We start from the raw sequence: 13,942 nt of genomic DNA on the forward strand, positions 1-13,942 counted from the left end.
GTTGTAGTTAGGCTGTGGTAGTTAGGCTGTGGTAGTTAGGTTGTGGTAGTTAGGGCCCTGTGGTAGTTAGGCTGTGGTAGTTAGGCTGTGGTAGTTAGGGCCCTGTGGTAGTTAGGCTGTGGTAGTTAGGCTGTGGTAGTTAGACTGTGGTAGTTAGGCTGTGGTAGTTAGACTGTGGTAGTTGGGCTGTGGTAGTTAGGGCCCTGTGGTAGTTAGGCTGTGGTAGTTAGGGCCCTGTGGTAGTTAGGCTGTGGTAGTTAGGCTGTGGTAGTTAGGCTGTGGTAGTTAGACTGTGGTAGTTAGGCTGTGGTAGTTAGGTGCCTTGGGTAGTTAGGCTGTGGTAGTTAGGGCCCTGTGGTAGTTAGGTTGTAGTAGTTAGGCGGTGGTAGTTAGGACCCTGTGGTAGTTAGGCTGTGGTTTTTAGGACCTACAGGCCTGTGGTAGTTAGGCTGTGGTAGTTAGGGTCCTGTGGTAGTTAGGCCGTGTTAGTTAGGCTGTGGTAGTTAGGCTGTGGTAGTTAGGCTGTGGTAGTTAGGACCCTGTGGTAGTTAGGATGTGGTAGTTAGACTGTGGTAGTTAGACTGTGGTAGTTAGACTGTGGTAGTTAGGCTGTGGTAGTTAGGGCCCTGTGGTAGTTAGGGCCCTGTGGTAGTTAGGGCCCTGTGGTAGTTAGGGCCCTGTGGTAGTTAGGGCCCTGTGGTTGTTAGGGCCCTGTGGTAGTTAGACTGTGGTAGTTAGACTGTGGTAGTTAGGCTGTGGTAGTTAGGGCCCTGTGGTAGTTAGGGCCCTGTGGTAGTTAGGTCCCTGTGGTAGTTAGGGCCCTGTGGTAGTTAGGACCCTGTGGTAGTTAGGCTGTGGTAGTTAGGTGGTGGTAGTTAGACTGTGGTAGTTAGGTTGTGGTAGTTAGGGCCCTGTGGTAGTTAGGCTGTATTAGTTAGGATGTGGTAGTTAGGGCCCTGTGGTAGTTAGGCTGTGGTAGTTAGGGCCCTGTGGTAGTTAGGCTGTGATAGTTAGGCTGTGGTAGTTAGGTTGTGGTAGTTAGGGCCCTGTGGTAGTTAGGATGTAGTAGTTAGGTTGTGGTAGTTAGGCTGTGGTAGTTAGGGCCCTGTGGTAGTTAGGCTGTGGTAGTTAGGCTGTGGTAGTTAGGTGGTTGTGGTAGTTACGGCCCTGTGGTAGTTATGCTGTGGTAGTTAGGCTGTGGTAGTTAGGCTGTGGTAGTTAGACTGTGGTAGTTAGGGGCCTGTGGTAGTTAGGTTGTGGTAGTTAGGATGTGGTAGTTAGGCTGTGGTAGTTAGGTTGTGGTAGTTAGGCTGTGGTAGTTAGGGCCCTGTGGTAGTTAGGGCCCTGTGGTAGTTAGGCTGTGGTAGTTAGGGCCCTGTGGTAGTTAGGCTGTGGTAGTTAGGTTGTGGTAGTTAGGTTGTGGTAGTTAGGGCCCTGTGGTAGTTAGGCTGTGGTAGTTAGGGCCCTGTGGTAGTTAGGCTGTGGTAGTTAAGGCCCTGTGGTAGTTAGGCTGTGGTAGTTAGGCTGTGGTAGTTAGGGCCCTGTGGTAGTTAGGGCCCTGTGGTAGTTAGGCTGTGGTAGTTAGGCTGTGGTAGTTAGGCTGTGGTAGTTAGGGCCCTGTGGTATTTTAGGTTGTGGTAGTTAGGCTGTAGTTAGGCTGTGGTAGTTAGGGCCCTGTGGTAGTTAGGCTGTGGTAGTTAGGGCCCTGTGGTAGTTAGGGCCCTGTGGTAGTTAGGTCCCTATGGTAGTTAGGCTGTGGTAGTTAGGCTGTGGTAGTTAGGCTGTGGTAGTTAGGCTGTGGTAGTTAGGACCCTGTGGTAGTTAGGGCCCTGTGGTAGTTAGGGCCCTGTGGTAGTTAGGTTGTAGTAGTTAGGGCCCTGTGGTAGTTAGGCTGTGGTAGTTACGCTGTGGTAGTTAGGCTGTGGTAGTTAGACTGTGGTATTTAGGCTGTGGTAGTTAGGGCCCTTGGGTAGTTAGGCTGTGGTAGTTAGGCTGTGGTAGTTAGGGCCCTGTGGTAGTTAGGCTGTGGTAGTTAGACTGTGGTAGTTAGGCTGTGGTAGTTAGGCTGTGGTAGTTAGGCTGTGGTAGTTAGGACCCTGTGGCAGTTAGGGCCCTGTGGTAGTTAGGGCCCTGTGGTAGTTAGGCTGTGGTTGTTAGGCTGTGGTAGTTAGGCTGTGGTAGTTAGGGCCCTTGGGTAGTAAGGCTGTGTTAGTTAGGACCCTGTGGTAGTTAGGGCCCTGTGGTAGTTAGGGCCCTGTGGTAGTTAGGCTGTCGTAGTTAGGGCCCTGTGGTAGTTAGGCTGTGGTAGTTAGGGCCCTGTGGTAGTTAGACTGTGGTAGTTAGGCTGTGGTAGTTAGGGGCCTTGGGTAGTTAGGCTGTGGTAGTTAGGGCCCTGTGGTAGTTAGGTTGTAGTAGTTAGGCGGTGGTAGTTAGGCTGTGGTAGTTAGGCTGTGGTAGTTAGGACCTACAGGCCTGTGGTAGTTAGGCTGTGGTAGTTAGGGCCCTGTGGTAGTTAGGCTGTGGTAGTTAGGACCTACAGGCCTGTGGTAGTTAGGCTGTGGTAGTTAGGGTCCTGTGGTAGTTAGGCCGTGGTAGTTAGGCTGTGGTAGTTAGGCTGTGGTAGTTAGGGCCCTGTGGTAGTTAGGATGTGGTAGTTAGACTGTGGTAGTTAGACTGTGGTAGTTAGGCTGTGGTAGTTAGGACCCTGTGGTAGTTAGGGCCCTGTGGTAGTTAGGTCCCTGTGGTAGTTAGGTCCCTGTGGTAGTTAGGGCCCTGTGGTAGTTAGGCTGTGGTAGTTAGACTGTGGTAGTTAGACTGTGGTAGTTAGGCTGTGGTAGTTAGGACCCTGTGGTAGTTAGGGCCCTGTGGTAGTTAGGGCCCTGTGGTAGTTAGGTCCCTCTGGTAGTTAGGGCCCTGTGGTAGTTAGGCTGTGGTAGTTAGGGGCCTGTGGTAGTTAGACTGTGGTAGTTAGGGCCCTGTGGTAGTTAGGGCCCTGTGGTAGTTAGGGCCCTGTGGTAGTTAGGGCCCTGTGGTAGTTAGACTGTGGTAGTTAGACTGTGGTAGTTAGGCTGTGGTAGTTAGGGCCCTGTGGTAGTTAGGGCCCTGTGGTAGTTAGGTCCCTGTGGTAGTTAGGGCCCTGTGGTAGTTAGGCTGTGGTAGTTAGGTGGTGGTAGTTAGGCTGTGGTAGTTAGGTTGTGGTAGTTAGGGCCCTGTGGTTGTTAGGCTGTATTAGTTAGGATGTGGTAGTTAGGGCCCTGTGGTAGTTAGGCTGTGGTAGTTAGGGCCCTGTGGTAGTTAGGCTGTGATAGTTAGGCTGTGGTAGTTAGGTTGTGGTAGTTAGGGCCCTGTGGTAGTTAGGATGTAGTAGTTAGGTTGTGGTAGTTAGGCTGTGGTAGTTAGGGCCCTGTGGTAGTTAGGCTGTGGTAGTTAGGTGGTTGTGGTAGTTACGGCCCTGTGGTAGTTATGCTGTGGTAGTTAGGCTGTGGTAGTTAGGCTGTGGTAGTTAGGCTGTGGTAGTTAGACTGTGGTAGTTAGGGGCCTGTGGTAGTTAGGTTGTGGTAGTTAGGATGTGGTAGTTAGGCTGTGGTAGTTAGGCTGTGGTAGTTAGGACCTACAGGCCTGTGGTAGTTAGGCTGTGGTAGTTAGGGCCCTGTGGTAGTTAGGCTGTAGTAGTTAGGCGGTGGTAGTTAGGCTGTGGTAGTTAGGCTGTGGTAGTTAGGACCTACAGGCCTGTGGTAGTTAGGCTGTGGTAGTTAGGGCCCTGTGGTAGTTAGGCTGTGGTAGTTAGGACCTACAGGCCTGTGGTAGTTAGGCTGTGGTAGTTAGGGTCCTGTGGTAGTTAGGCCGTGGTAGTTAGGCTGTGGTAGTTAGGCTGTGGTAGTTAGGGCCCTGTGGTAGTTAGGATGTGGTAGTTAGACTGTGGTAGTTAGACTGTGGTAGTTAGGCTGTGGTAGTTAGGACCCTGTGGTAGTTAGGGCCCTGTGGTAGTTAGGTCCCTGTGGTAGTTAGGTCCCTGTGGTAGTTAGGGCCCTGTGGTAGTTAGGCTGTGGTAGTTAGACTGTGGTAGTTAGACTGTGGTAGTTAGGCTGTGGTAGTTAGGACCCTGTGGTAGTTAGGGCCCTGTGGTAGTTAGGGCCCTGTGGTAGTTAGGTCCCTCTGGTAGTTAGGGCCCTGTGGTAGTTAGGCTGTGGTAGTTAGGGGCCTGTGGTAGTTAGACTGTGGTAGTTAGGGCCCTGTGGTAGTTAGGGCCCTGTGGTAGTTAGGGCCCTGTGGTAGTTAGGGCCCTGTGGTAGTTAGACTGTGGTAGTTAGACTGTGGTAGTTAGGCTGTGGTAGTTAGGGCCCTGTGGTAGTTAGGGCCCTGTGGTAGTTAGGTCCCTGTGGTAGTTAGGGCCCTGTGGTAGTTAGGCTGTGGTAGTTAGGTGGTGGTAGTTAGGCTGTGGTAGTTAGGTTGTGGTAGTTAGGGCCCTGTGGTTGTTAGGCTGTATTAGTTAGGATGTGGTAGTTAGGGCCCTGTGGTAGTTAGGCTGTGGTAGTTAGGGCCCTGTGGTAGTTAGGCTGTGATAGTTAGGCTGTGGTAGTTAGGTTGTGGTAGTTAGGGCCCTGTGGTAGTTAGGATGTAGTAGTTAGGTTGTGGTAGTTAGGCTGTGGTAGTTAGGGCCCTGTGGTAGTTAGGCTGTGGTAGTTAGGTGGTTGTGGTAGTTACGGCCCTGTGGTAGTTATGCTGTGGTAGTTAGGCTGTGGTAGTTAGGCTGTGGTAGTTAGGCTGTGGTAGTTAGACTGTGGTAGTTAGGGGCCTGTGGTAGTTAGGTTGTGGTAGTTAGGATGTGGTAGTTAGGCTGTGGTAGTTAGGCTGTGGTAGTTAGGACCTACAGGCCTGTGGTAGTTAGGCTGTGGTAGTTAGGGCCCTGTGGTAGTTAGGCTGTGGTAGTTAGGACCTACAGGCCTGTGGTAGTTAGGCTGTGGTAGTTAGGGTCCTGTGGTAGTTAGGCCGTGGTAGTTAGGCTGTGGTAGTTAGGCTGTGGTAGTTAGGGCCCTGTGGTAGTTAGGATGTGGTAGTTAGACTGTGGTAGTTAGACTGTGGTAGTTAGGGCCCTGTGGTAGTTAGGGCCCTGTGGTAGTTAGGCTGTGGTAGTTAGACTGTGGTAGTTAGACTGTGGTAGTTAGGCTGTGGTAGTTAGGACCCTGTGGTAGTTAGGGCCCTGTGGTAGTTAGGGCCCTGTGGTAGTTAGGTCCCTGTGGTAGTTAGGTCCCTGTGGTAGTTAGGGCCCTGTGGTAGTTAGGCTGTGGTAGTTAGGTGGTGGTAGTTAGGTGGTGGTAGTTAGGCTGTGGTAGTTAGGTTGTGGTAGTTAGGGCCCTGTGGTTGTTAGGCTGTATTAGTTAGGATGTGGTAGTTAGGGCCCTGTGGTAGTTAGGCTGTGGTAGTTAGGGCCCTGTGGTAGTTAGGCTGTGATAGTTAGGCTGTGGTAGTTAGGTTGTGGTAGTTAGGGCCCTGTGGTAGTTAGGATGTAGTAGTTAGGTTGTGGTAGTTAGGCTGTGGTAGTTAGGGCCCTGTGGTAGTTAGGCTGTGGTAGTTAGGTGGTTGTGGTAGTTACGGCCCTGTGGTAGTTATGCTGTGGTAGTTAGGCTGTGGTAGTTAGGCTGTGGTAGTTAGGCTGTGGTAGTTAGACTGTGGTAGTTAGGGGCCTGTGGTAGTTAGGTTGTGGTAGTTAGGATGTGGTAGTTAGGCTGTGGTAGTTAGGTTGTGGTAGTTAGGGCCATGTGGTAGTTAGGCTGTGGTAGTTAGGCTGTGGTAGTTAGGGCCCTGTGGTAGTTAGGGCCCTGTGGTAGTTATGCTGTGGTAGTTAGGGCCCTGTGGTAGTTAGGCTGTGGTAGTTAGGATGTGGTAGTTAGGTTGTGGTAGTTAGGGCCCTGTGGTAGTTAGGCTGTGGTAGTTAGGGCCCTGTGGTAGTTAGGCTGTGGTAGTTAGGGCCCTGTGGTTGTTAGGCTGTGGTAGTTAGGGCCCTGTGGTAGTTTAGGTTGTGGTAGTTAGGCTGTGGTAGTTAGGGCCCTTCGGTAGTTAGGCTGTGGTAGTTAGGGCCCTGTGGTAGTTAGGGCCCTGTGGTAGTTAGGTCCCTATGGTAGTTAGGCTGTGGTAGTTAGGCTGTGGTAGTTAGGGCCCTGTGGTAGTTAGGTTGTGGTAGTTAGGCTGTGGTAGTTAGGCTGTGGTAGTTAGGCTGTGGTAGTTAGGCTGTGGTAGTTAGGGCCCTGTGGTAGTTAGGGCCCTGTGGTAGTTAGGGCCCTGTGGTAGTTAGGTTGTAGTAGTTAGGGCCCTGTGGTAGTTAGGCTGTGGTAGTTACGCTGTGGTAGTTAGGGAGTGGTAGTTAGACTGTGGTATTTAGGCTGTGGTAGTTAGGGCCCTTGGGTAGTTAGGCTGTGGTAGTTAGGACCCTGTGGCAGTTAGGGCCCTTTGGTAGTTAGGCTGTGGTAGTTAGGATGTGGTAGTTAGACTGTGGTAGTTAGGCTGTGGTAGTTAGGCTGTGGTAGTTAGGACCCTGTGGTAGTTAGGACCCTGTGGTAGTTAGGACCCTTGGGTAGTAAGGCTGTGTTAGTTAGGACCCTGTGGTAGTTAGGGCCCTGTGGTAGTTAGGGCCCTGTGGTAGTTAGGGCCCTGTGGTAGTTAGGCTGTGGTAGTTAGGCTGTGGTAGTTAGGCTGTGGTAGTTATGGCCCTGTGGTAGTTAGGCTTTGGTAGTTAGGGCCCTGTGGTAGTTAGACTGTGGTAGTTAGGCTGTGGTAGTTAGGGCCCTGTGGTAGTTAGACTGTGGTAGTTAGACTGTGGTAGTTAGGCTGTGGTAGTTAGGGCCCTGTGGTAGTTAGACTGTGGTAGTTAGGCTGTGGTAGTTAGGGCCCATGGGTAGTTAGGGCCCTGTGGTAGTTAGGGCCCTGTGGTAGTTAGGGCCCTGTGGTAGTTAGACTGTGGTAGTTAGACTGTGGTAGTTAGGCTGTGGTAGTTAGTGTCCTGTGGTAGTTAGGGCCCTGTGGTAGTTAGGCTGTGGTAGTTAGGGCCCATGGGTAGTTAGGGCCCTGTGGTAGTTAGGGCCCTGTGGTAGTTAGACTGTGGTAGTTAGACTGTGGTAGTTAGGCTGTGGTAGTTAGGGCCCTGTGGTAGTTAGGGCCCTGTGGTAGTTAGGGCCCATGGGTAGTTAGGGCCCTGTGGTAGTTAGGGCCCTGTGGTAGTTAGACTGTGGTAGTTAGGCTGTGGTAGTTAGGGCCCTGTGGTAGTTAGGGCCCTGTGGTAGTTAGACTGTGGTAGTTAGGCTGTGGTAGTTAGGGCCCATGGGTAGTTAGGGCCCTGTGGTAGTTAGGGCCCTGTGGTAGTTAGGGCCCTGTGGTAGTTAGACTGTGGTAGTTAGGGCCCTGTGGTAGTTAGGGCCCTGTGGTAGTTAGGTCCCTGTGGTAGTTAGACTGTGGTAGTTAGGCTGTGGTAGTTAGGGCCCTGTGGTAGTTAGGTTGTAGTAGTTAGGATGTGGTAGTTAGGACCCTGTGGTAGTTAGGCTGTGGTAGTTAGGGCCCTGTGGTAGTTAGGCTGTGGTAGTTAGGACCTACAGGCCTGTGGTAGTTAGGCTGTGGTAGTTAGGGCCCTGTGGTAGTTAGGCAGTGGGAGTTAGGGCCCTGTGGTAGTCAGGCTGTGGTAGTTAGGCTGTGGTAGTTAGGCTGTGGTAGTTAGGGCCCTTGGGTTGTTAGGCTGTGGTTGTTAGGGCCCTGTGGTAGTTAGACTGTGGTAGTTAGACTGTGGTAGTTAGACTGTGGTAGTTAGGCTGTGGTAGTTCTGGCCCTTGGGTAGTTAGGCGGTGGTAGTTAGGCTGTGGTAGTTAGGCTGTGGTAGTTAGGACCTACAGGCCTGTGGTAGTTAGGCTGTGGTAGTTAGGGCCCTGTGGTAGTTTAGGTTGTGGTAGTTAGGCTGTGGTAGTTAGGACCTACAGGCCTGTGGTAGTTAGGCTGTGGTAGTTAGGCCCTACAGGCCTGTGGTAGTTAGGCTGTGGTAGTTAGGACCTACAGGCCTGTGGTAGTTAGGCTGTGGTAGTTAGGCCCTACAGGCCTGTGGTAGTTAGGCTGTGGTAGTTAGGACCTACAGGCCTGTGGTAGTTAGGCTGTGGTAGTTAGGACCTACAGGCCTGTGGTAGTTAGGCTGTGGTAGTTAGGACCTACAGGCCTGTGGTAGTTAGGCTGTGGTAGTTAGGGCCCTGTGGTAGTTAGGCTGTGGTAGTTAGGACCTACAGGCCTGTGGTAGTTAGGCTCCATGAAAGGCTCTGACTTTGTTGACACACTGCCACGCTACATGGCTTAGTTTGTGAGGACAAGGAGAGCCTCCGTCCTTTTGTGACGTGCCGCAACCTGAACCAACAATGCTTCACTTCACCTAGAGAGTGTAGGGGACGGGGAGGGGGGGGGGGAGGAGAGGAGGGTAGGGGGACAAGAGGAGAGAAGAAGAGAGGAGGAGAGGAAAGGAGAGCTGGAGAGAGGAGGATCCACTCTGTTTCCTTCTCTTCCTACTTCACTGAAGCTAATCCTTTCAGTTTCCTTCTCTTCTACTGAAGCTAATCCACTCAGTTTCCTTCTCTTCCACTGAAGCTAATCCTCTCAGTTTCCTTCTCTTTCACTGAAGCTAATCCATTCAGTTTCCTTCTCTTCCTTCTTCACTGAACCTAATCCACTCAGTTTCCTTCTCTTCCTTCTTCACTGAAGCTAATCCACTCAGTTTCCTTCTCCTCCACTGAAGCTAATCTAATCAGTTTCCTTCTCTTCCTTCTTCACTGAAGCTAACCCTCTGTTTCCTTCTCTTCCACTGAAGCTAATCCACTCTGTTTCCTTCTCTTCCACTGAAGCTAATCCACTCTGTTTCCTTCTCTTCCACTGAAGCTAATCCTCTCTCTGTTTCCTTCTCTTCCACTGAAGCTAATCCACTCTGTTTCCTTCTCTTCCACTGAAGCTAATCCTCTCTCTGTTTCCTTCTCTTCCACTGAAGCTAATCCACTCTGTTTCCTTCTCTTCCACTGAAGCTAATCCACTCTGTTTCCTTCTCTTCCACTGAAGCTAATCCATTCTGTTTCCTTCTCTTCCACTGAAGCTAATCCACTCTGTTTCCTTCTCTTCCACTGAAGCTAATCCACTCTGTTTCCTTCTCTTCCACTGAAGCTAATCCACTCTGTTTCCTTCTCTTCCACTGAAGCTAATCCACTCTGTTTCCTTCTCTTCCACTGAAGCTAATCCTCTCTGTTTCCTTCTCTTCCACTGAAGCTAATCCACTCTGTTTCCTTCTCTTCCACTGAAGCTAATCCACTCTGTTTCCTTCTCTTCCACTGAAGCTAATCCACTCTCTGTTTCCTTCTCTTCCACTGAAGCTAATCCACTCTGTTTCCTTCTCCTCCACTGAAGCTAATCCTCTCTGTTTCGTTCTCCTCCACTGAAGCTAATCCTCTCTGTTTCCTTCTCCTCCACTGAAGCTAATCCACTCTCTGTTTCCTTCTCTTCCACTGAAGCTGATCCACTCAGTTTCCTTCTCTGTTTCTATAATTTACCACTGGCCATAGTCAGTTAGTTGTTAAACCACTAAACGTGCACATTAAGTTAAAAGCTCCCAGTCAGCGACTGACTCGATGACCCTTTATGTGTTTTGGGGCTTTTTTTTACTGATGAGAATCGATGTAACCAGAGTAATGGTGAAATAACCAGAGTAATGGTGAAATAACCAGAGTAATGGTGAAATAACCAGAGTAATGGTGAAATAACCAGAGCAATGGTGAAATAACCAGAGTAATGGTGAAATAACCAGAGTAATGGTGAAATAACCAGAGTAATGGTGAAATAACCAGAGTAATGGTGAAATAACCTGAGTAATGGTGAAATAACCAGAGTAATGGTGAAATAACCAGAGTAATGGTGAAATAACCTGAGTAATGGTGAAATAACCTGAGTAATGGTGAAATAACCAGAGTAATGGTGAAATAACCACCAGAGTAATGGTGAAATAACCAGAGTAATGGTGAAATAACCAGAGTAATGGTGAAATAACCAGAGCAATGGTGAAATAACCAGAGTAATGACGAAATAACCAGAGTAATGGTGAAATAACCAGAGTAATGGTGAAATAACCAGAGTAATGGTGAAATAACCAGGGTAATGGTGAAATAACCAGAGTAATGGTGAAATAACCAGAGTAATGGTGAAATAACCTGAGTAATGGTGAAATAACCTGAGTAATGGTGAAATAACCAGAGTAATGACGAAATAACCAGAGTAATGGTGAAATAACCAGCGTAATGGTGAAATAACCAGAGTAATGGTGAAATAACCAGAGTAATGGTGAAATAACCAGGGTAATGGTGAAATAACGAGAGTAATGGTGAAATAACCAGAGCAATGGTGAAATAACCAGAGTAATGGCGAAATAACCAGAGTAATGGCGAAATAACCAGAGTAATGGCGAAATAACCAGAGTAATGGTGAAATAACCAGAGTAATGGTGAAATAACCAGAGTAATGGTGAAATAACCTGAGTAATGGTGAAATAACCAGAGTAATGGTGAAATAACCAGAGTAATGGTGAAATAACCACCAGAGTAATGGTGAAATAACCAGAGTAATGGTGAAATAACCAGAGCAATGGTGAAATAACCAGAGTAATGGTGAAATAACCAGAGTAATGACGAAATAACCAGAGTAATGGTGAAATAACCAGAGTAATGGTGAAATAACCAGAGTAATGGTGAAATAACCAGGGTAATGGTGAAATAACCAGAGTAATGGTGAAATAACCAGAGTAATGGTGAAATAACCAGAGTAATGGTGAAATAACCAGAGTAATGGTGAAATAACCAGAGTAATGACGAAATAACCAGAGTAATGGTGAAATAACCAGCGTAATGGTGAAATAACCAGAGTAATGGTGAAATAACCAGAGTAATGGTGAAATAACCAGGGTAATGGTGAAATAACGAGAGTAATGGTGAAATAACCAGAGCAATGGTGAAATAACCAGAGCAATGGTGAAATAACCAGAGTAATGGCGAAATAACCAGAGTAATGGCGAAATAACCAGAGTAATGGTGAAATAACCAGAGTAATGGTGAAATAACCAGGGTAATGGTGAAATAACCAGAGTAATGGTGAAATAACCAGAGCAATGGTGAAATAACCAGAGTAATGGTGAAATAACCAGAGTAATGGTGAAATAACCAGGGTAATGGTGAAATAACGAGAGTAATGGTGAAATAACCAGAGTAATGGTGAAATAACCAGAGCAATGGTGAAATAACCAGAGCAATGGTGAAATAACCAGAGTAATGGTGAAATAACCAGGGTAATGGTGAAATAACCAGGGTAATGGTGAAATAACGAGAGTAATGGTGAAATAACCAGAGTAATGGTGAAATAACCAGAGTAATGGTGAAATATCTCTCTTGGTTTGTTGTATTTCACTTGGACTACTCTGTGAGAGCTGAGATATAGATATATATAGATATATATAGATATAGTGTTACAGTTAGTTAGCAAGTACTGCCACTCTCCTCTTCACGGCTCTGAGAGGGCTGGCTGGCAAAAGCTACCAGACCTAGTTTGCTTCAACCTGATCCTGTAGTGCCAGGTGGGCAGAGTTTGAACATTTGGGACTTTACTTTTGGTTCATTGCAACAGGCAAGCTCAATCAAGCACAGTTGAAGTATTTGAAAAGTTTTCAACTAGTATTTGAACGCAGGTCTGGTTGGCTTAGTGGCACGGCATTGGTCCTGTTTGCGACGCTCATGTTGACTGATAGACGGGGTCCTGGGGCTTGCAGAGTCTCTGAAACAGAGAGACTGAAACAGAGAGACATAACCCTAACACGAGAACTGTGTTTTTATTACAGGTCACTTCCTGGGCAACAACACAGTGATTGATGTGCTGAGGAATCAGGGCTATGAAGTGGAGCACACTCCTGCAGGGCAACCCATTACCAGGTAATAATACACCCCTATCTGTCCTCACCAACACACAACCACTCCCCATGCTGTCTATCTGACTACCCACAATCCCACTTCCACCTCCCCCACCGTACCCTCTCTATCTGACTACCCACAATCCCACTTCCACTCTACCCCCCCACCGTACCCTCTCTATCTGACTACCCACAATCCCACCTCCACTCTACCCCCCCACCGTACCCTCTCTATCTGACTACCCACAATCCCACCTCCACTCTACCTCCCCACCACACCCTCTCTATCTGACTACCCACAATCCCACCTCCACTCTACCTCCCCCACCGTACCCTGTGTATCTGACTACCCACAATCCCACTTCCACTCTACCTCCCCCACCGTACCCTGTGTGTCTGACTACCCACAATCCCACCTCCACTCTACCCCCCCCCACCGTACCCTGTGTGTCTGACTACCCTCCAATGTCTTCTGAAGACTCAATCTCTCCTCAAAGATGAATGTCTACAGATTGTTAATACCATGAATATGCCCTGAAGTAGACTTGTATAGACATGAGGGGCATTAAGGCAATTGAATGTTTCTGGACAGGAATGGCTTGTAAATCCATTTTGATGTGGATGTTTTGGCGAATTGAAAAATAAATGAACTCGTCAGAGTCAGTGTAGTGGGAGGAGGTGGTGCTCAAGTGAGGTCAGCGATAATAACAATGCTCATAGTATCGTAGCTACACTGCTAACCTCATTAGGCCTTGTTGTCCTCACGCTGGCTAACATCACGCTGGTCTTAAGGCTGGTTTACAGTTGGTCTGTCCATATGTCAGTAGACAGTTGTCGCGGTGACATCGTGAACATTCTATTGTCGTCCGACATCAAACTTGTCGTTGTCGTTATGGAAAAACTATAAAAACACAAAGAACGACAAGCTGCGTGACATCAGCAGCACGGTGGTACAAAATAGCAATAATGTTGTGTTTTAACTCCAATGAACCCATCTGTTTAAAAATGTATTTTAGTATATGTTAATCTAGCAAACCAGGCAACTAAAACTTTCTAAACTATGTTTTGGTTCGTTTGTAGCTTGTTAGCTAGCTAGCTAGCGTTAAGTTAGCTGGTTAGCCCGTTCAAATAACGACCATATCATTACTGACAACGTCTTAACTTAAGCTCATTTTAATTCAGGAAAATAAACTCACAACAATATCATTATTTACAAGTTAATGGCGAGCTAAATTACATTAAATAGTTTTACGGTTGTGAGTGTGATGAAATAAAAGCAGGGCTTTCTACCAAAGAATTTTAGAACTCTCATTGCCCTCGTCAGTCAGGTAACCTCGACAACGGACACAGCGACTGGGTCAAAGTTGAACTTTTTTCATCTGTCTGCAACAAGGGAACCGACAGTCGCAGCGACGGTCTCTACGGAGTATAAATTAAATGACGTTTTGACCAGCGGCACTTTAGACCTGACTGCTACTATACATTATGCACATTATATTATTATTATATTATTATATATTATATATTATAGATGATAGTATACACATTATACATGTTAGTATACACATTATACATGTTAGTATACACATTATACATGTTAGTATACACATTATACATGGTAGTATACATATTATACATGGTAGTATACATATGATACATGGTAGTATACACATGATACATGTTAGTATGCACATTATACATGTTAGTATACACATTATAGATGATAGTATACACATTATACATGTTAGTATACACATTATACATGGTAGTATACATATGATACATGGTAGTATACACATGATACATGTTAGTATGCACATTATACATGTTAGTATACACATTATAGATGATAGTATACACATTATACATGTTAGTATGCAACATGATAGTATACACATTATACATGTTAGTATACAACTAGTTTACACATTATACATATTAGTATACACATTATACATGTTAGTTTACACATGATACATGTTAGTATAC

The 13,942-nt window shown here is 47.2% G+C and overlaps 1 protein-coding gene across 2 annotated transcripts in view; it reads left to right on the plus strand.

Annotated features, from left to right (window-relative positions):
• The window catches only part of trabd2a (TraB domain containing 2A), a 158,234-nt gene that overhangs the window by 113,910 nt on the left and 30,382 nt on the right, over nt 1–13,942 (plus strand). For both annotated transcript variants that reach the window (XM_045692665.2, XM_045692666.2), the window contains exon 5: nt 11,885–11,975. In XM_045692665.2, coding sequence (XP_045548621.1) covers nt 11,885–11,975 — 91 coding nt within the window. The remainder of the gene's footprint in view (nt 1–11,884; nt 11,976–13,942) is intronic.

This window comes from Salmo salar, chromosome 13 (genome assembly GCF_965601325.2).
Source record: "Salmo salar chromosome 13, fSalSal1, whole genome shotgun sequence".
Taxonomy (NCBI): Eukaryota; Metazoa; Chordata; class Actinopteri; order Salmoniformes; family Salmonidae; genus Salmo; species Salmo salar.